Here is a 21,756-nt window from a genome sequence, read left to right on the forward strand (position 1 = left end):
TATCTTAAGCTAAATAAGAAAAATATTATATGAGATGATCATTAACATAGTTAGTAAGTACAGTTATAAGTTGCAGTTTGCGTACAAGCGCAACGTACCCCTGCGGGATACGATATATTCTGTATGAGATTGTATTGAAACTATTGTCTGTGACCTAGTTTGGAATGAATAAATTGCTAGATTTTGCCAAATTTTATTCGTATTTTATCAGCTGTTAAGCCCACGACGAGTCCAACATCTTTCTCGGAATCATTCACTTCAACTGACTTTGAAAAGAGTCGATTGAATGTTTTCTGGGAGAAAAATTTTTTTTGTTCAAATATCACAGAGAAAAGTGAGGCCAAACCCTTGGAATTTCTGGTGAAATTTTCGACGAGATTCAGCAATGCTGGAGTCGAGTTATCGATCCCGACGTGAATTTCCGTGAAAAATCGATTAAACGCGGTTACAATACGCTGCAAAAGACGGATCAAGCGTTACAGCCAAGACACGGAAGGCTCCTTGTCACTCATTTTACGGCTGCTGGTCTTTTCTGCGGAGTTATTTTGCCGTTAGTCCTACGCTGTTTTTCATGTGTTTTCTGAGTTCCTGCGAGTCGAATGACGCCGGAAAGGGGCCTACGAATCGATTCCGACACAAGAAATTTTGGCTCTGAGAATCACGAGAAAAGTAAATCCAACCCCTTTGGATTTTTGGCCAAAATTTCGACGAGTTTGAAAAGTGCTGCGATTATTTTTTTGAGGCACTATTCCGACGTAATTTTGCGAGAGGAATCGATTGAGCGCAGTCCCAATACGCTGCGAGCAACGCCTGAGAAGTTACAGGCAAAAAACTGCTTATTTTCCTCCTCATTTCTCTGCTGTTGGTCCTACCCTCTTTTTCATGTGTTTTTTGAGTTCCTGGGGGTCGATTCACTCCGGAAAGGGTCATACGTATCGATTCCGAAACAAAAAATTTTCGGCTCCGGAAATGAGGAAAAAACGAAGGCTAACCCCTTTGGATTTTTGGCCAAAATTTCGACGAGTCTGAAAAGTGCTGCGATTATTTCTTTGAGGCACTATTCCGACGTAATTTTGCGAGAGGAATCGATTAAGCGCAGTCCCAATACGCTGCGAGCAACGCCTGAGATGTTACAGGCAAAAAACTGCTTATTTTCCTCCTCAGTTCTCTGCCGTTGGTCCTACGCTCTTTTTCATGTGTTTTTTGAGTTCCTGGGGGTCGATTTACTCCGGAAAGGGTCATACAAATCGATTCCGAAACGAAAAATTTTCGGCTCCGGAAATGAGGAAAAAACGAAGGCTAACCCCTTTGGATTTTTGGCCAAAATTTCGACGAGTTTGAAAAGTGCTGCGATTATTTCTTTGAGGCACTATTCCGACGTAATTTTGCGAGAGGAATCGATTAAGCGCAGTCCCAATACGCTGCGAGCAACGCCTGAGAAGTTACAGGCAAAAAACTGCTTATTTTCCTCCTCATTTCTCTGCTGTTGGTCCTACCCTCTTTTTCATGTGTTTTTTGAGTTCCTGGGGGTCGATTCACTCCGGAAAGAGTCATACGTATCGATTCCGAAACAAAAAATTTTCGGCTCCGGAAATGAGGAAAAAACGAAGGCTAACCCCTTTGGATTTTTGGCCAAAATTTCGACGAGTTTGAAAAGTGCTGCGATTATTTTTTTGAGGCACTATTCCAAAGTAATTTTGCGAGAGGAATCGATCAAGCGCAGTCCCAATACGCTGCGAGCAACGCCTGAGAAGTTACAGGCAAAAAACTGCTTATTTTACTCCTCATTTCTCTGCTGTTGGTCCTACGCTCTTTTTCATGTGTTTTTTGAGTTCCTGGGGGTCGATTTACTCCGGAAAGGGTCATACAAATCGATTCCGAAACGAAAAATTTTCGGCTCCGGAAATGGAGAAAAAACGAAGGCTAACCCCTTTGGATTTTTGGCCAAAATTTCGACGAGTTTGAAAAGTGCTGCGATTATTTCTTTGAGGCACTATTCCGACGTAATTTTGCGAGAGGAATCGATCAAGCGCAGTCCCAATACGCTGCGAGCAACGCCTGAGAAGTTACAGGCAAAAAACTGCTTATTTTACTCCTCATTTCTCTGCTGTTGGTCCTACGCTCTTTTTCATGTGTTTTTTGAGTTCCTGGGGGTCGATTTACTCCGGAAAGGGTCATACAAATCGATTCCGGAACGAAAAATTCTCGGCTCCGGAAATGAAGAAAAAACGAAGGCTAACCCCTTTGGATTTTTGGCCAAAATTTCGACGAGTTTGAAAAGTGCTGCGATTATTTCTTTGAGGCACTATTTCGACGTAATTTTGCGAGAGGAATCGATTAAGCGCAGTCCCAATACGCTGCGAGCAACGCCTGAGAAGTTACAGGCAAAAAACTGCTTATTTCACTCCTCATTTCTCTGCTGTTGGTCCTACGCTCTTTTTCATGTGATTTTTGAGTTCCTGGGGGTCGATTTACTCCGGAAAGGGTCATACAAATCGATTCTGAAACGAAAAATTTTCGGCACCGGAAATGAGGAAAAAACGAAGGCTAACCCCTTTGGATTTTTGGCCAAAATTTCGACGAGTTTGAAAAGTGCTGCGATTATTTCTTTGAGGCACTATTCCGACGTAATTTTGCGAGAGGAATCGATTAAGCGCAGTCCCAATACGCTGCGAGCAACGCCTGAAAAGTTACAGGCAAAAAACTGCTTATTTTACTTCTCATTTCTCTGCTGTTGGTCCTACGCTCTTTTTTATGTGTTTTTTGAGTTCCTGGGGGTCGATTTACTCCGGAAAGGGTCATACAAATCGATTCCGAAACGAAAAATTTTCGGCTCCGAAAATGAGGAAAAAACGAAGGCTAACCCCTTTGGATTTTTGGCCAAAATTTCGACGAGTTTGAAAAGTGCTGCGATTATTTCTTTAAGGCACTATTCCGACGTAATTTTGCGAGAGGAATCGATTAAGCGCAGTCCCAATACGCTGCGAGCAACGCCTAAGAAGTTACAGGCAAAAAACCACTCATTTTACTCCTCATTTCTCTGCTGTTGGTCCCACGCTCTTTTGCATGTGTTTTTTGAGTTCCTGGGGGTCGATTTACTCCGGAAAGGGTCATACAAATCGATTCCGAAACGAAAAATTTTCGGCTCCGGAAATGAGGAAAAAACGAAGGCTAACCCCTTTGGATTTTTGGCCAAAATTTCTTCGAGTTTGAAAAGTGCAGCGATTATTTCTTTGAGGCACTATTCCGACGTAATTTTGCGAGAGGAATCGATTAAGCGCAGTCCCAATACGCTGCGAGCAACGCCTGAAAAGTTACAGCCAAAAAACTGCTTATTTTACTCCTCATTTCTCTGCTGTTGGTCCTACGCTCTTTTTCATGTGTTTTTTGAGTTCCTGGGGGTCGATTTACTCCGGAAAGGGTCATACAAATCGATTCCGAAACGAAAAATTTTCGGCTCCGGAAATGAAGAAAAAACGAAGGCTAACCCCTTTGGATTTTTGGCCAAAATTTCGACGAGTTTGGAAAGTGCTGCGATTATTTCTTTGAGGCACAATTCCGACGTAATTTTGCGAGAGGAATCGATTAAGCGCAGTCCCAATACGCTGCGAGCAACGCCTGAGAAGTTACAGGCAAAAAACCACTCCTTTTACACCTCATTTCTCTGCTGTTGGTCCCACGCTCTTTTGCATGTGTTTTTTGAGTTCCTGGGGGTCGATTTACTCCGGAAAGGGTCATACAAATCGATTCCGAAACGAAAAATTTTCGGCTCCGGAAATGAGGAAAAAACGAAGGCTAACCCCTTTGGATTTTTGGCCAAAATTTCTTCGAGTTTGAAAAGTGCAGCGATTATTTCTTTGAGGCACTATTCCGACGTAATTTTGCGAGAGGAATCGATTAAGCGCAGTCCCAATACGCTGCGAGCAACGCCTGAAAAGTTACAGCCAAAAAACTGCTTATTTTACTCCTCATTTCTCTGCTGTTGGTCCTACGCTCTTTTTCATGTGTTTTTTGAGTTCCTGGGGGTCGATTTACTCCGGAAAGGGTCATACAAATCGATTCCGAAACGAAAAATTTTCGGCTCCGGAAATGAAGAAAAAACGAAGGCTAACCCCTTTGGATTTTTGGCCAAAATTTCGACGAGTTTGGAAAGTGCTGCGATTATTTCTTTGAGGCACAATTCCGACGTAATTTTGCGAGAGGAATCGATTAAGCGCAGTCCCAATACGCTGCGAGCAACGCCTGAGAAGTTACAGGCAAAAAACTGCTTATTTTACTCCTCATTTCTCTGCTGTTGGTCCTACGCTCTTTTTCATGTGTTTTTTGAGTTCCTGGGGGTCGATTTACTCCGGAAAGGGTCATACAAATCGATTCCGAAACGAAAAATTTTCGGCTCCGGAAATGAAGAAAAAACGAAGGCTAACCCCTTTGGATTTCTGGCCAAAATTTCGACGAGTTTGAAAAGTGCTGCGATTATTTCTTTGAGGCACTATTTCGACGTAATTTTGCGAGAGGAATCGATTAAGCGCAGTCCCAATACGCTGCGAGCAACGCCTGAGAAGTTACAGGCAAAAAACTGCTTATTTCACTCCTCATTTCTCTGCTGTTGGTCCTACGCTCTTTTTCATGTGATTTTTGAGTTCCTGGGGGTCGATTTACTCCGGAAAGGGTCATACAAATCGATTCTGAAACGAAAAATTTTCGGCACCGGAAATGAGGAAAAAACGAAGGCTAACCCCTTTGGATTTTTGGCCAAAATTTCGACGAGTTTGAAAAGTGCTGCAATTATTTTTTTGAGGCACTATTCCGACGTAATTTTGCGAGAGGAATCGATTAAGCGCAGTCCCAATACGCTGCGAGCAACGCCTGGAAAGTTACAGGCAAAAAACTGCTTATTTTACTTCTCATTTCTCTGCTGTTGGTCCTACGCTCTTTTTCATGTGTTTTTTGAGTTCCTGGGGGTCGATTTACTCCGGAAAGGGTCATACAAATCGATTCCGAAACGAAAAATTTTCGCCTCCGGAAATGAGGAAAAAACGAAGGCTAACCCCTTTGGATTTTTGGCCAAAATTTCGACGAGTTTGGAAAGTGCTGCGATTATCTCTTTGAGGCACTATTCCGACGTAATTTTGCGAGAGGAATCGATTAAGCGCAGTCACAATACGCTGCGAGCAACGCCTGAGAAGTTACAGGCAAAGAACTGCTTATTTTACTCCTCATTTCTCTGCTGTTGGTCCTACGCTCTTTTTCATGTGTTTTTTGAGTTCCTGGGGGTCGATTTACTCCGGAAAGGGTCATACAAATCGATTCCGAGACGAAAAATTTTCGGCTCCGGAAATAAAGAAAAAACGAAGGCTAACCCCTTTGGATTTTTGGCCAAAATTTCGACGAGTTTGAAAAGTGCTGCGATTATTTTTTTGAGGCACAATTCCGACGTAATTTTGCGAGAGGAATCGATTAAGCGCAGTCCCAATACGCTGCGAGCAACGCCTGAGAAGTTACAGGCAAAAAACTGCTTATTTTACTCCACATTTCTCTGCTGTTGGTCCTACGCTCTTTTTCATGTGTTTTTTGAGTTCCTGGGGGTCGATTTACTCCGGAAAGGGTCATACAAATCGATTCCGAAACGAAAAATTTTCGGCTCCGGAAATGGAGAAAAAATGAAGGCTAACCAAGGTGGCGAAACAGTGTGGTTTGTGCAAGAATTTAGTGAACAAAACTAGCGATTTTCTTATCTGCGACCAAAAATGTAAACGTGTGTTTCATGTTACATGTGCCAAAAAGAACATGAATATACAGGATCCGGCCAAAAAACTTTTGAAATTCACATGTGAGAAATGTGAAGAACATTCTGTCAGTGCTGGCGATCAACCGTCTAGTGGTGAAGAAGGAGCTGTCAACATTGCTCCAAGAAGCAGACGAACTGTCACTGATCAACACGACTTTCGAACGTATGTAGCTGGCATCAATAAAAAGCTTGATGAATTACAACCAATTAAAGAAGCACTGGACACCAACAACAAGGCTTTAGATAACAACAGCCAGGAAGTTAAAAAGCTCAAAAATAGTATAGCAACTATCGAGGAAGCTATGAATTTTTGCTCTAACAAAATTGACGAATTTGTCAAAACAACTGCCAATCTAAGCAAGGAGAACGCACTCTTACAGAAAGAAGTCCACAAGCTGCAGAAAAAATCGAAAGAGGCCGACGATAAGCTGGAATTCATGGAAGCTAAACTTGAAGAACTGGAACAGAAACTCAAGCTGTCAGAGATCGAAATATGCGGAGTGCCTGTAACCAGGAATGAAAATCTACAAACGATAGTCTGCAACGTCGCAAAGCTAATAGATATCGAGCTGGATACCAAGACAATACAGGACATCTATCGACCACCAAAAACAACTGGAGCTCGGCCGATAATAATCAAACTCAACACCGTCAATGCTCGAAATACCTGGCTAGAGCGCGCCAAAGTGAAAAGGGGGATTAAAGCCAAGGACGTATATACGGGCTTTCCAGAGACAGCAGTGTATATAAACGAAGCGCTTACACCCGCAAAAAAACGACTACTGTACTTGGCCAAGATGTTTGCGAGGGAAAAACGTTATAAATATGTATGGATCAAAGATGGAAATGTACTTATGCGCAAAGATGAGGGCGAAAAAACTATCCAGGTAAAACACCACATAGACTTAGAGAACTTAGCGCAGCCGATAGAAAACACAGCAGAATAGGATCTATGAACACCAAAATACACAGCAAACAATACAAAACACTAGAAACGATAAATATGGCTACGTGGAACGAATACATACAGGAAATTCAACACATAAAAAATTACACATGCGAAGACGCTGAATCTCTTCGAAAAATAATAACAGAAGAACAAGGTATAAATGTACTCCAAATGAACACAAGAAGCCTGCGGAGACACATGGACGAAATTCATTTGATGTTACAAGATATAAGAATACAAATGGACATAATAATTTTTACAGAAACATGGATCAACTCTAAACAAGATCTATGGAAATACAAAGATTACACAGCTTTTTGGGCCAACAGTAAGATATCTGATAAAGACGGAATTGTTGTACTGGTTCACAAAAATTTAGAAGCTTATGACGCACAACTGAACATCGAAGGAGCCAATGGAATCAAATTGATTTTGAAGACCACTCAAGAGACCATTGAAATCTACGCGATCTACAGATCCCCATCCGGAAATCTGAAGAAATTTATCGAAAGCTTGGACCAGGAATTGGGAGAAGGCACAACAAAAACGGCAATCATGGCAGGGGATATAAACATAGATATCAAGCCCGGCAGTAATGCCATCGATGGAGAAGAATACCTCAACGTTCTCAGCATGCATGGATACGTAGCAGCTATTACAACACCGACGAGGGAAACAGATAACACAAGTACGTGCATTGATCATATATTTATAAAACAAAAAAATGTAGAAAACGTACGTGCAGCTGTACTAAAAACGACAATTACTGACCATTATACAACTATACTACAAATAGGAAAAACAAGTAAGGATAGGACAAGGACAATACATGTGAACAAAGTCGACTACAACAAAGTAACAGAAATAATTGAAAAAGAAAAATGGGAAAATGTGCTGAATGAACAAGACCTAGAAAAAGCTACCAAAAACCTAATTACCACTCTACAGAAAGCGGTCGAGGAAGCTACCAAAAAAATAACAATAACGAACAATAATAGAACGACAAAGCTGAAGCCGTGGGTAACAAATGGTCTCGTCAGAGCAATAAGACAAAGAAACAAGCTCGCCAAAAAAGCAAGAAGAGAGCCTTTCAATTCGGATCTACAAATAGAATACAAAATGTACCGCAAAACGCTAGTAAAGTTAATAGACAAAACAAAAAATGAATATTACAGGAAGCAAATAACGGCAGCCGGAAACGATCAAAAACGAATATGGAAAGTAATTAGAGAAAACAAAATTCAAGAAAAAAAAAAGGAGGAAGCAAGCAAAATAAGGTTGAAACTCGAAGGCCAACAAGAAATTGAAACAAATGAGGAACGAATAGCAAACACCTTCAATGACTACTTCCTCTCTGTTGGAAAGCATTTAACAAATGAAATACCAACCCATCTGATTGGAAAGGACGAGAAAGTAAAGGGGGAAGCACAGAAATCGATATATCTATCACCTATAACGGAATCAGAAATAAGAAGACATATAACGCAGATGAAGTCACAGACAGCACCGGGAGAAGATGGAATAAAGGCGGAATTACTAAAATCAACGATCGAATACGTTGTAAAACCACTAGAATGCATATTCAATCGAAGCATATCAATTGGAACCTTCCCAGAGCAATTGAAAAAAAGCATAGTAATACCAGTATATAAAGCCGGTGAAAAAACAGATGCAACAAACTACAGACCTATCTCGCTCATAAGCAGCATAAGTAAGATTCTAGAAAAATGCATAAAAAACAGGCTAATAGAGTTCTTTGAAAAAAACAACATCCTCTCAAACACCCAGTACGGATTCAGAATGAATAAGAGTACACAGGATGCGATATACAAACTCACGAATCGTATTACGAGCAACCTCGATCAAGGAACCAAAACCATTGCCACATACCTGGATCTATCAAAAGCCTTCGATACAGTACAACATCACATCTTGCTCCGAAAACTAGAGAAAATGGGCATCAGAGGAATAGCCAATAAATGGTTTGGAAGCTACCTCGGGAACAGACAACAAAAAACAAGGATCGGGGACAGAAATAGCAGAGCAGGCGTAATAACAACGGGCGTCCCACAAGGGTCTGTACTTGGAGCAATATTGTATATTGTGTACACCAACGATCTGTGCAAAATGAAAATAGAATCAGAAATGATAGCCTATGCAGATGACACGGTAATAATAACGACAGGAAATGACTGGAAGGAGGTTTATAGAAAAGCGAACACGGATATGGCAAAAATAAAGAGGTGGCTAGACAATCACAAACTAACCCTGAATGGGAACAAAACTAAGTACATGCGGTATAAAATTAATAAAATCAAAGATCCTGAAGACAGTGAATTCTTGATTCTGAAAATACACACTTGCGGAAAATACGAACCAGGATGCGGCTGTGAAGAAATAGAAATGAAAGAATGCATTAAATACCTGGGTGTCACGATCGATGAAAGAATGAAGTGGACTGAACACATAAAACGAACAGCAGCCAGACTACGACAAACAATTCACACGCTGCTCAATATCAGATCAATTGTAACACAGGACACGATGAGGAAAATCTACTATGCTCTAGTACACTCTATTATTGAATATGGGATAATAGCATGGGGAAATGCATACCAGAAAAATTTGAGACCACTGGAAATAATACAAAAAATGATACTACGAATAGCCTTTTGGAAACCTCGGTATTACCCAAGTGATATGCTCTTTGCCATAACAAAAATACCGGACATACGCCAGGCTTACATGAAGAACGCACTAGTGCGTCTTAAACGAAATCCGGAAGAAATAGAACAAAGAAAGCTCACCCACGAACATTACACCAGAGCCAGGACACGAGGAAACCTCATACTTCCGAAAACTAAAACAACAATTGGGCACAGACAGGAAAGAGTTATTATAAACAAGCTGTATAATGAAATTCCATTAGAAATAAAGCAAAAATGTATACAGGGTTTCAAAAAAAGTATTAGTACTTGGATTTTACAGCAGGGAAGAATGTACTATGATAAACTGACTAACACCTAGAAAATAAGTGAATACCAAGACTCAATTAGGAATATAGAAGTTGTCTGAAGGTTTTGTCTGAATGTTTTCTTGTTACAAATGTAAGCAAATAAAAAAGTATCACCAACTTATTAGGTATAGATTAGGAAATAAGTACATGTGTAGATTTAAATAACAACTCGGAATGATTGATCTGCGTAATATAGTGAACTATCAGGTGCGGATGAGAATATCTCAAATGCAAGCACACAATCACGCAAAAAAAAAAAAAAAAAAAATTGTAATTTAGGAAATTAAGTGACAACTTGTCACTAAGTAGAAAAAAGCAACTCCAGCCACACAAGCATAATTAGATGCTCAGGCATGGAGAACTGAAAATTATATGTAAACACGAAAAATATGTTTGTCAATAAATCTAAATCTAAATCTAAATCTAACCCCTTTGGATTTTTGGCCAAAATTTCGACGAGTTTGAAAAGTGCTGCGATTATTTCTTTGAGGCACTATTCCGACGTAATTTTGCGAGAGGAATCGATCAAGCGCAGTCCCAATACGCTGCGAGCAACGCCTGAGAAGTTACAGGCAAAAAACTGCTTATTTTACTCCACATTTCTCTGCTGTTGGTCCTACGCTCTTTTTCATGTGTTTTTTGAGTTCCTGGGGGTCGATTTACTCCGGAAAGGGTCATACAAATCGATTCCGGAACGAAAAATTTTCGGCTCCGGAAATGATGAAAAAACGAAGGCTAACCCCTTTGGATTTTTGGCCAAAATTTCGACGAGTTTGAAAAGTGCTGCGATTATTTCTTTGAGGCACTATTTCGACGTAATTTTGCGAGAGGAATCGATTAAGCGCAGTCCCAATACGCTGCGAGCAACGCCTGAGAAGTTACAGGCGAAAAACTGCTTATTTTCGTCCTCATTTCTCTGCTGTTGGTCCTACGCTCTTTTTCATGTGTTTTTTGAGTTCCTGGGGGTCGATTTACTCCGGAAAGGGTCATACAAATCGATTCCGAAACGAAAAATTTTCGGCTCCGGAAATGATGAAAAAACGAAGGCTAACCCCTTTGGATTTTTGGCCAAAATTTCGACGAGTTTGAAAAGTGCTGCGATTATTTCTTTGAGGCACTATTCCGACGTAATTTTGCGAGAGGAATCGATTAAGCGCAGTCCCAATACGCTGCGAGCAACGCCTGAAAAGTTACAGGCAAAAAACTGCTTATTTTACTTCTCATTTCTCTGCTGTTGGTCCTACGCTCTTTTTTATGTGTTTTTTGAGTTCCTGGGGGTCGATTTACTCCGGAAAGGGTCATACAAATCGATTCCGAAACGAAAAATTTTCGGCTCCGGAAATGAGGAAAAAACGAAGGCTAACCCCTTTGGATTTTTGGCCAAAATTTCGACGAGTTTGAAAAGTGTTGCGATTATTTCTTTGAGGCACTATTCCGACGTAATTTTGCGAGAGGAATCGATTAAGCGCAGTCCCAATACGCTGCGAGCAACGCCTGAGAAGTTACAGGCAAAAAACTGCTTATTTTACTCCTCATTTCTCTGCTGTTGGTCCTACGCTCTTTTTCATGTGTTTTTTGAATTCCTGGGGGTCGATTTACTCCGGAAAGGGTCATACAAATCGATTCCGAAACGAAAAATTTTCGGTTTCGGAAATGAAGAAAAAACGAAGGCTAACCCCTTTGGATTTCTGGCCAAAATTTCGACGAGTTTGAAAAGTGCTGCGATTATTTCTTTGAGGCACTATTTCGACGTAATTTTGCGAGAGGAATCGATTAAGCGCAGTCCCAATACGCTGCGAGCAACGCCTGAGAAGTTACAGGCGAAAAACTGCTTATTTTCGTCCTCATTTCTCTGCTGTTGGTCCTACGCTCTTTTTCATGTGTTTTTTGAGTTCCTGGGGGTCGATTTACTCCGGAAAGGGTCATACAAATCGATTCCGAAACGAAAAATTTTCGGCTCCGGAAATGAGGAAAAAACGAAGGCTAACCCCTTTGGATTTTTGGCCAAAATTTCGACGAGTTTGAAAAGTGCTGCGATTATTTCTTTGAGGCACTATTCCGACGTAATTTTGTGAGAGGAATCGATTAAGCGCAGTCCCAATACGCTGCGAGCAACGCCTGAGAAGTTACAGGCGAAAAACTGCTTATTTTCGTCCTCATTTCTCTGCTGTTGGTCCTACGCTCTTTTTCATGTGTTTTTTGAGTTCCTGGGGGTCGATTTACTCCGGAAAGGGTCATACAAATCGATTCCGAAACGAAAAATTTTCGGCTCCGGAAATGATGAAAAAACGAAGGCTAACCCCTTTGGATTTTTGGCCAAAATTTCGACGAGTTTGAAAAGTGCTGCGATTATTTCTTTGAGGCACTATTTCGACGTAATTTTGCGAGAGGAATCGATTAAGCGCAGTCCCAATACGCTGCGAGCAACGCCTGAGAAGTTACAGGCAAAAAACTGCTTATTTCACTCCTCATTTCTCTGCTGTTGGTCCTACGCTCTTTTTCATGTGATTTTTGAGTTCCTGGGGGTCGATTTACTCCGGAAAGGGTCATACAAATCGATTCCAAAACGAAAAATTTTCGGCTCCGGAAATGAGGAAAAAACGAAGGCTAACCCCTTTGGATTTTTGGCCAAAATTTCGACGAGTTTGAAAAGTGCTGCGATTATTTTTTTGAGGCACTATTCCGACGTAATTTTGCGAGAGGAATCGATTAAGCGCAGTCCCAATACGCTGCGAGCAACGCCTGAAAAGTTACAGGCAAAAAACTGCTTATTTTACTTCTCATTTCTCTGCTGTTGGTCCTACGCTCTTTTTTATGTGTTTTTTGAGTTCCTGGGGGTCGATTTACTCCGGAAAGGGTCATACAAATCGATTCCGAAACGAAAAATTTTCGGCTCCGGAAATGAGGAAAAAACGAAGGCTAACCCCTTTGGATTTTTGGCCAAAATTTCGACGAGTTTGAAAAGTGCTGCGATTATTTCTTTGAGGCACTATTCCGACGTAATTTTGCGAGAGGAATCGATTAAGCGCAGTCCCAATACGCTGCGAGCAACGCCTGAGAAGTTACAGGCAAAAAACTGCTTATTTTCGTCCTCATTTCTCTGCTGTTGGTCCTACGCTCTTTTTCATGTGATTTTTGAGTTCCTGGGGGTCGATTTACTCCGGAAAGGGTCATACAAATCGATTCCGAAACGAAAAATTTTCGGCTCCGGAAATGAAGAAAAAACGAAGGCTAACCCCTTTGGATTTTTGGCCAAAATTTCGACGAGTTTGAAAAGTGCTGCGATTATTTCTTTGAGGCACTATTCCGACGTAATTTTGCGAGAGGAATCGATTAAGCGCAGTCCCAATACGCTGCGAGCAACGCCTGAAAAGTTACAGGCAAAAAACTGCTTATTTTACTTCTCATTTCTCTGCTGTTGGTCCTACGCTCTTTTTTATGTGTTTTTTGAGTTCCTGGGGGTCGATTTACTCCGGAAAGGGTCATACAAATCGATTCCGAAACGAAAAATTTTCGCCTCCGGAAATGAGGAAAAAACGAAGGCTAACCCCTTTGGATTTTTGGCCAAAATTTCGACGAGTTCGAAAAGTGCTGCGATTATTACTTTGAGGCACTATTTCGACGTAATTTTGCGAGAGGAATCGATTAAGCGCAGTCCCAATACGCTGCGAGCAACGCCTGAAAAGTTACAGGCAAAAAACTGCTTATTTTACTTCTCATTTCTCTGCTGTTGGTCCTACGCTCTTTTTTATGTGTTTTTTGAGTTCCTGGGGGTCGATTTACTCCGGAAAGGGTCATACAAATCGATTTCGAAACGAAAAATTTTCGGCTCCGGAAATGAGGAAAAAACGAAGGCTAACCCCTTTGGATTTTTGGCCAAAATTTCGACGAGTTTGAAAAGTGCTGCGATTATTTCTTTGAGGCACTATTCCGACGTAATTTTGCGAGAGGAATCGATTAAGCGCAGTCCCAATACGCTGCGAGCAACGCCTGAGAAGTTACGGGCAAAAAACTGCTTATTTTACTCCTCATTTCTCTGCTGTTGGTCCTACGCTCTTTTTCATGTGTTTTTTGAGTTCCTGGGGGTCGATTTACTCCGGAAAGGGTCATACAAATCGATTCTGAAACGAAAAATTTTCGGCTCCGGAAATGAAGAAAAAACGAAGGCTAACCCCTTTGGATTTTTGGCCAAAATTTCGACGAGTTTGAAAAGTGCTGCGATTATTTCTTTGAGGCACTATTCCGACGTAATTTTGCGAGAGGAATCGATTAAGCGCAGTCCCAATACGCTGCGAGCAACGCCTGAAAAGTTACAGGCAAAAAACTGCTTATTTTACTTCTCATTTCTCTGCTGTTGGTCCTACGCTCTTTTTTATGTGTTTTTTGAGTTCCTGGGGGTCGATTTACTCCGGAAAGGGTCATACAAATCGATTCCGAAACGAAAAATTTTCGGCTCCGGAAATGAGGAAAAAACGAAGGCTAACCCCTTTGGATTTTTGGCCAAAATTTCGACGAGTTTGAAAAGTGCTGCGATTATTTCTTTGAGGCACTATTCCGACGTAATTCTGCGAGAGGAATCGATTAAGCGCAGTCCCAATACGCTGCGAGCAACGCCTGAGAAGTTACAGGCAAAAAACTGCTTATTTTACTCCTCATTTCTCTGCTGTTGGTCCTACGCTCTTTTTCATGTGTTTTTTGAATTCCTGGGGGTCGATTTACTCCGGAAAGGGTCATACAAATCGATTCCGAAACGAAAAATTTTCGGTTTCGGAAATGAAGAAAAAACGAAGGCTAACCCCTTTGGATTTCTGGCCAAAATTTCGACGAGTTTGAAAAGTGCTGCGATTATTTCTTTGAGGCACTATTTCGACGTAATTTTGCGAGAGGAATCGATTAAGCGCAGTCCCAATACGCTGCGAGCAACGCCTGAGAAGTTACAGGCGAAAAACTGCTTATTTTCGTCCTCATTTCTCTGCTGTTGGTCCTACGCTCTTTTTCATGTGTTTTTTGAGTTCCTGGGGGTCGATTTACTCCGGAAAGGGTCATACAAATCGATTCCGAAACGAAAAATTTTCGGCTCCGGAAATGAGGAAAAAACGAAGGCTAACCCCTTTGGATTTTTGGCCAAAATTTCGACGAGTTTGAAAAGTGCTGCGATTATTTCTTTGAGGCACTATTCCGACGTAATTTTGCGAGAGGAATCGATTAAGCGCAGTCCCAATACGCTGCGAGCAACGCCTGAGAAGTTACAGGCGAAAAACTGCTTATTTTCGTCCTCATTTCTCTGCTGTTGGTCCTACGCTCTTTTTCATGTGTTTTTTGAGTTCCTGGGGGTCGATTTACTCCGGAAAGGGTCATACAAATCGATTCCGAAACGAACAATTTTCGGCTCCGGAAATGATGAAAAAACGAAGGCTAACCCCTTTGGATTTTTGGCCAAAATTTCGACGAGTTTAAAAAGTGCTGCGATTATTTCTTTGAGGCACTATTTCGACGTAATTTTGCGAGAGGAATCGATTAAGCGCAGTCCCAATACGCTGCGAGCAACGCCTGAAAAGTTACAGGCAAAAAACTGCTTATTTTACTTCTCATTTCTCTGCTGTTGGTCCTACGCTCTTTTTTATGTGTTTTTTGAGTTCCTGGGGGTCGATTTACTCCGGAAAGGGTCATACAAATCGATTCCGAAACGAAAAATTTTCGCCTCCGGAAATGAGGAAAAAACGAAGGCTAACCCCTTTGGATTTTTGGCCAAAATTTCGACGAGTTTGATAAGTGCTGCGATCATTTCTTTGAGGCACTATTCCGACGTAATTTTGCGAGAGGAATCGATTAAGCGCAGTCCCAATACGCTGCGAGCAACGCCTGAAAAGTTACAGGCAAAAAACTGCCTATTTTACTTCTCATTTCTCTGCTGTTGGTCCTACGCTCTTTTTTATGTGTTTTTTGAGTTCCTGGGGGTCGATTTACTCCGGAAAGGGTCATACAAATCGATTCCGAAACGAAAAATTTTCGGCTCCGGAAATGAGGAAAAAACGAAGGCTAACCCCTTTGGATTTTTGGCCAAAATTTCGACGAGTTTGAAAAGTGCTGCGATTATTTCTTTGAGGCACTATTCCGACGTAATTTTGCGAGAGGAATCGATTAAGCGCAGTCCCAATACGCTGCGAGCAACGCCTGAGAAGTTACAGGCGAAAAACTGCTTATTTTCGTCCTCATTTCTCTGCTGTTGGTCCTACGCTCTTTTTCATGTGTTTTTTGAGTTCCTGGGGGTCGATTTACTCCGGAAAGGGTCATACAAATCGATTCCGAAACGAAAAATTTTCGGCTCCGGAAATGAAGAAAAAACGAAGGCTAACCCCTTTGGATTTTTGGCCAAAATTTCGACGAGTTTGAAAAGTGCTGCGATTATTTCTTTGAGGCACTATTCCGACGTAATTTTGCGAGAGGAATCGATTAAGCGCAGTCCCAATACGCTGCGAGCAACGCCTGAAAAGTTACAGGCAAAAAACTGCTTATTTTACTTCTCATTTCTCTGCTGTTGGTCCTACGCTCTTTTTCATGTGTTTTTTGAGTTCCTGGGGGTCGATTTACTCCGGAAAGGGTCATACAAATCGATTCCGGAACGAAAAATTTTCGGCTCCGGAAATGATGAAAAAACGAAGGCTAACCCCTTTGGATTTTTGGCCAAAATTTCGACGAGTTTGAAAAGTGCTGCGATTATTTCTTTGAGGCACTATTTCGACGTAATTTTGCGAGAGGATTCGATTAAGCGCAGTCCCAATACGCTGCGAGCAACGCCTGAGAAGTTACAGGCAAAAAACTGCTTATTTCACTCCTCATTTCTCTGCTGTTGGTCCTACGCTCTTTTTCATGTGATTTTTGAGTTCCTGGGGGTCGATTTACTCCGGAAAGGGTCATACAAATCGATTCCGAAACGAAAAATTTTCGGCTCCGGAAATGAAGAAAAAACGAAGGCTAACCCCTTTGGATTTTTGGCCAAAATTTCGACGAGTTTGAAAAGTGCTGCGATTATTTCTTTGAGGCACTATTCCGACGTAATTTTGCGAGAGGAATCGATTAAGCGCAGTCCCAATACGCTGCGAGCAACGCCTGAGAAGTTACAGGCGAAAAACTGCTTATTTTCGTCCTCATTTCTCTGCTGTTGGTCCTACGCTCTTTTTCATGTGTTTTTTGAGTTCCTGGGGGTCGATTTACTCCGGAAAGGGTCATACAAATCGATTCCGAAACGAACAATTTTCGGCTCCGGAAATGATGAAAAAACGAAGGCTAACCCCTTTGGATTTTTGGCCAAAATTTCGACGAGTTTAAAAAGTGCTGCGATTATTTCTTTGAGGCACTATTTCGACGTAATTTTGCGAGAGGAATCGATTAAGCGCAGTCCCAATACGCTGCGAGCAACGCCTGAAAAGTTACAGGCAAAAAACTGCTTATTTTACTTCTCATTTCTCTGCTGTTGGTCCTACGCTCTTTTTTATGTGTTTTTTGAGTTCCTGGGGGTCGATTTACTCCGGAAAGGGTCATACAAATCGATTCCGAAACGAAAAATTTTCGCCTCCGGAAATGAGGAAAAAACGAAGGCTAACCCCTTTGGATTTTTGGCCAAAATTTCGACGAGTTTGATAAGTGCTGCGATCATTTCTTTGAGGCACTATTCCGACGTAATTTTGCGAGAGGAATCGATTAAGCGCAGTCCCAATACGCTGCGAGCAACGCCTGAAAAGTTACAGGCAAAAAACTGCCTATTTTACTTCTCATTTCTCTGCTGTTGGTCCTACGCTCTTTTTTATGTGTTTTTTGAGTTCCTGGGGGTCGATTTACTCCGGAAAGGGTCATACAAATCGATTCCGAAACGAAAAATTTTCGGCTCCGGAAATGAGGAAAAAACGAAGGCTAACCCCTTTGGATTTTTGGCCAAAATTTCGACGAGTTTGAAAAGTGCTGCGATTATTTCTTTGAGGCACTATTCCGACGTAATTTTGCGAGAGGAATCGATTAAGCGCAGTCCCAATACGCTGCGAGCAACGCCTGAGAAGTTACAGGCGAAAAACTGCTTATTTTCGTCCTCATTTCTCTGCTGTTGGTCCTACGCTCTTTTTCATGTGTTTTTTGAGTTCCTGGGGGTCGATTTACTCCGGAAAGGGTCATACAAATCGATTCCGAAACGAAAAATTTTCGGCTCCGGAAATGAAGAAAAAACGAAGGCTAACCCCTTTGGATTTTTGGCCAAAATTTCGACGAGTTTGAAAAGTGCTGCGATTATTTCTTTGAGGCACTATTCCGACGTAATTTTGCGAGAGGAATCGATTAAGCGCAGTCCCAATACGCTGCGAGCAACGCCTGAAAAGTTACAGGCAAAAAACTGCTTATTTTACTTCTCATTTCTCTGCTGTTGGTCCTACGCTCTTTTTCATGTGTTTTTTGAGTTCCTGGGGGTCGATTTACTCCGGAAAGGGTCATACAAATCGATTCCGGAACGAAAAATTTTCGGCTCCGGAAATGATGAAAAAACGAAGGCTAACCCCTTTGGATTTTTGGCCAAAATTTCGACGAGTTTGAAAAGTGCTGCGATTATTTCTTTGAGGCACTATTTCGACGTAATTTTGCGAGAGGATTCGATTAAGCGCAGTCCCAATACGCTGCGAGCAACGCCTGAGAAGTTACAGGCAAAAAACTGCTTATTTCACTCCTCATTTCTCTGCTGTTGGTCCTACGCTCTTTTTCATGTGATTTTTGAGTTCCTGGGGGTCGATTTACTCCGGAAAGGGTCATACAAATCGATTCCGAAACGAAAAATTTTCGGCTCCGGAAATGAAGAAAAAACGAAGGCTAACCCCTTTGGATTTTTGGCCAAAATTTCGACGAGTTTGAAAAGTGCTGCGATTATTTCTTTGAGGCACTATTCCGACGTAATTTTGCGAGAGGAATCGATTAAGCGCAGTCCCAATACGCTGCGAGCAACGCCTGAAAAGTTACAGGCAAAAAACTGCTTATTTTACTTCTCATTTCTCTGCTGTTGGTCCTACGCTCTTTTTTATGTGTTTTTTGAGTTCCTGGGGGTCGATTTACTCCGGAAAGGGTCATACAAATCGATTCCGAAACGAAAAATTTTCGGCTCCGGAAATGAGGAAAAAACGAAGGCTAACCCCTTTGGATTTTTGGCCAAAATTTCGACGAGTTTGAAAAGTGCTGCGATTATTTCTTTGAGGCACTATTCCGACGTAATTCTGCGAGAGGAATCGATTAAGCGCAGTCCCAATACGCTGCGAGCAACGCCTGAGAAGTTACAGGCAAAAAACTGCTTATTTTACTCCTCATTTCTCTGCTGTTGGTCCTACGCTCTTTTTCATGTGTTTTTTGAATTCCTGGGGGTCGATTTACTCCGGAAAGGGTCATACAAATCGATTCCGAAACGAAAAATTTTCGGTTTCGGAAATGAAGAAAAAACGAAGGCTAACCCCTTTGGATTTCTGGCCAAAATTTCGACGAGTTTGAAAAGTGCTGCGATTATTTCTTTGAGGCACTATTTCGACGTAATTTTGCGAGAGGAATCGATTAAGCGCAGTCCCAATACGCTGCGAGCAACGCCTGAGAAGTTACAGGCGAAAAACTGCTTATTTTCGTCCTCATTTCTCTGCTGTTGGTCCTACGCTCTTTTTCATGTGTTTTTTGAGTTCCTGGGGGTCGATTTACTCCGGAAAGGGTCATACAAATCGATTCCGAAACGAAAAATTTTCGGCTCCGGAAATGAGGAAAAAACGAAGGCTAACCCCTTTGGATTTTTGGCCAAAATTTCGACGAGTTTGAAAAGTGCTGCGATTATTTCTTTGAGGCACTATTCCGACGTAATTTTGCGAGAGGAATCGATTAAGCGCAGTCCCAATACGCTGCGAGCAACGCCTGAGAAGTTACAGGCGAAAAACTGCTTATTTTCGTCCTCATTTCTCTGCTGTTGGTCCTACGCTCTTTTTCATGTGTTTTTTGAGTTCCTGGGGGTCGATTTACTCCGGAAAGGGTCATACAAATCGATTCCGAAACGAACAATTTTCGGCTCCGGAAATGATGAAAAAACGAAGGCTAACCCCTTTGGATTTTTGGCCAAAATTTCGACGAGTTTAAAAAGTGCTGCGATTATTTCTTTGAGGCACTATTTCGACGTAATTTTGCGAGAGGAATCGATTAAGCGCAGTCCCAATACGCTGCGAGCAACGCCTGAAAAGTTACAGGCAAAAAACTGCTTATTTTACTTCTCATTTCTCTGCTGTTGGTCCTACGCTCTTTTTTATGTGTTTTTTGAGTTCCTGGGGGTCGATTTACTCCGGAAAGGGTCATACAAATCGATTCCGAAACGAAAAATTTTCGCCTCCGGAAATGAGGAAAAAACGAAGGCTAACCCCTTTGGATTTTTGGCCAAAATTTCGACGAGTTTGATAAGTGCTGCGATCATTTCTTTGAGGCACTATTCCGACGTAATTTTGCGAGAGGAATCGATTAAGCGCAGTCCCAATACGCTGCGAGCAACGCCTGAAAAGTTACAGGCAAAAAACTGCCTATTTTACTTCTCATTTCTCTGCTGTTGGTCCTACGCTCTTTTTTATGTGTTTTTTGAGTTCCTGGGGGTCGATTTACTCCGGAAAGGGTCATACAAATCGATTCCGAAACGAAAAATTTTCGGCTCCGGAAATGAGGAAAAAACGAAGGCTAACCCCTTTGGATTTTTGGCCAAAATTTCGACGAGTTTGAAAAGTGCTGCGATTATTTCTTTGAGGCACTATTCCGACGTAATTTTGCGAGAGGAATCGATTAAGCGCAGTCCCAATACGCTGCGAGCAACGCCTGAGAAGTTACAGGCGAAAAACTGCTTATTTTCGTCCTCATTTCTCTGCTGTTGGTCCTACGCTCTTTTTCATGTGTTTTTTGAGTTCCTGGGGGTCGATTTACTCCGGAAAGGGTCATACAAATCGATTCCGAAACGAAAAATTTTCGGCTCCGGAAATGAAGAAAAAACGAAGGCTAACCCCTTTGGATTTTTGGCCAAAATTTCGACGAGTTTGAAAAGTGCTGCGATTATTTCTTTGAGGCACTATTCCGACGTAATTTTGCGAGAGGAATCGATTAAGCGCAGTCCCAATACGCTGCGAGCAACGCCTGAAAAGTTACAGGCAAAAAACTGCTTATTTTACTTCTCATTTCTCTGCTGTTGGTCCTACGCTCTTTTTCATGTGTTTTTTGAGTTCCTGGGGGTCGATTTACTCCGGAAAGGGTCATACAAATCGATTCCGGAACGAAAAATTTTCGGCTCCGGAAATGATGAAAAAACGAAGGCTAACCCCTTTGGATTTTTGGCCAAAATTTCGACGAGTTTGAAAAGTGCTGCGATTATTTCTTTGAGGCACTATTTCGACGTAATTTTGCGAGAGGATTCGATTAAGCGCAGTCCCAATACGCTGCGAGCAACGCCTGAGAAGTTACAGGCAAAAAACTGCTTATTTCACTCCTCATTTCTCTGCTGTTGGTCCTACGCTCTTTTTCATGTGATTTTTGAGTTCCTGGGGGTCGATTTACTCCGGAAAGGGTCATACAAATCGATTCCGAAACGAAAAATTTTCGGCTCCGGAAATGAAGAAAAAACGAAGGCTAACCCCTTTGGATTTTTGGCCAAAATTTCGACGAGTTTGAAAAGTGCTGCGATTATTTCTTTGAGGCACTATTCCGACGTAATTTTGCGAGAGGAATCGATTAAGCGCAGTCCCAATACGCTGCGAGCAACGCCTGAGAAGTTACAGGCGAAAAACTGCTTATTTTCGTCCTCATTTCTCTGCTGTTGGTCCTACGCTCTTTTTCATGTGTTTTTTGAGTTCCTGGGGGTCGATTTACTCCGGAAAGGGTCATACAAATCGATTCCGAAACGAACAATTTTCGGCTCCGGAAATGATGAAAAAACGAAGGCTAACCCCTTTGGATTTTTGGCCAAAATTTCGACGA

The 21,756-nt window shown here is 41.8% G+C and overlaps 1 protein-coding gene across 1 annotated transcript; it reads left to right on the top strand.

Moving 5' to 3' along the window:
- Positions 1–5,787: 5,787 nt before the first annotated feature.
- LOC124405931 lies at positions 5,788–6,735 on the top strand. Its single transcript, XM_046881201.1, has one exon. It carries the CDS (start codon positions 5,788–5,790, stop codon positions 6,733–6,735), a length of 948 nt encoding a protein of 315 aa, XP_046737157.1.
- The last annotated feature ends 15,021 nt before the right edge of the window (positions 6,736–21,756 follow it).

Source organism: Diprion similis, chromosome 4 (assembly GCF_021155765.1).
Source record: "Diprion similis isolate iyDipSimi1 chromosome 4, iyDipSimi1.1, whole genome shotgun sequence".
Taxonomy (NCBI): domain Eukaryota; kingdom Metazoa; phylum Arthropoda; class Insecta; order Hymenoptera; family Diprionidae; genus Diprion; species Diprion similis.

What these genes read in the sequence shown, in the direction of transcription:
- LOC124405931 (XM_046881201.1), top strand. Translation starts at nt 5,788, where the DNA reads ATGAATATACAGGATCCGGCCAAAAAACTTTTGAAATTCACATGTGAG.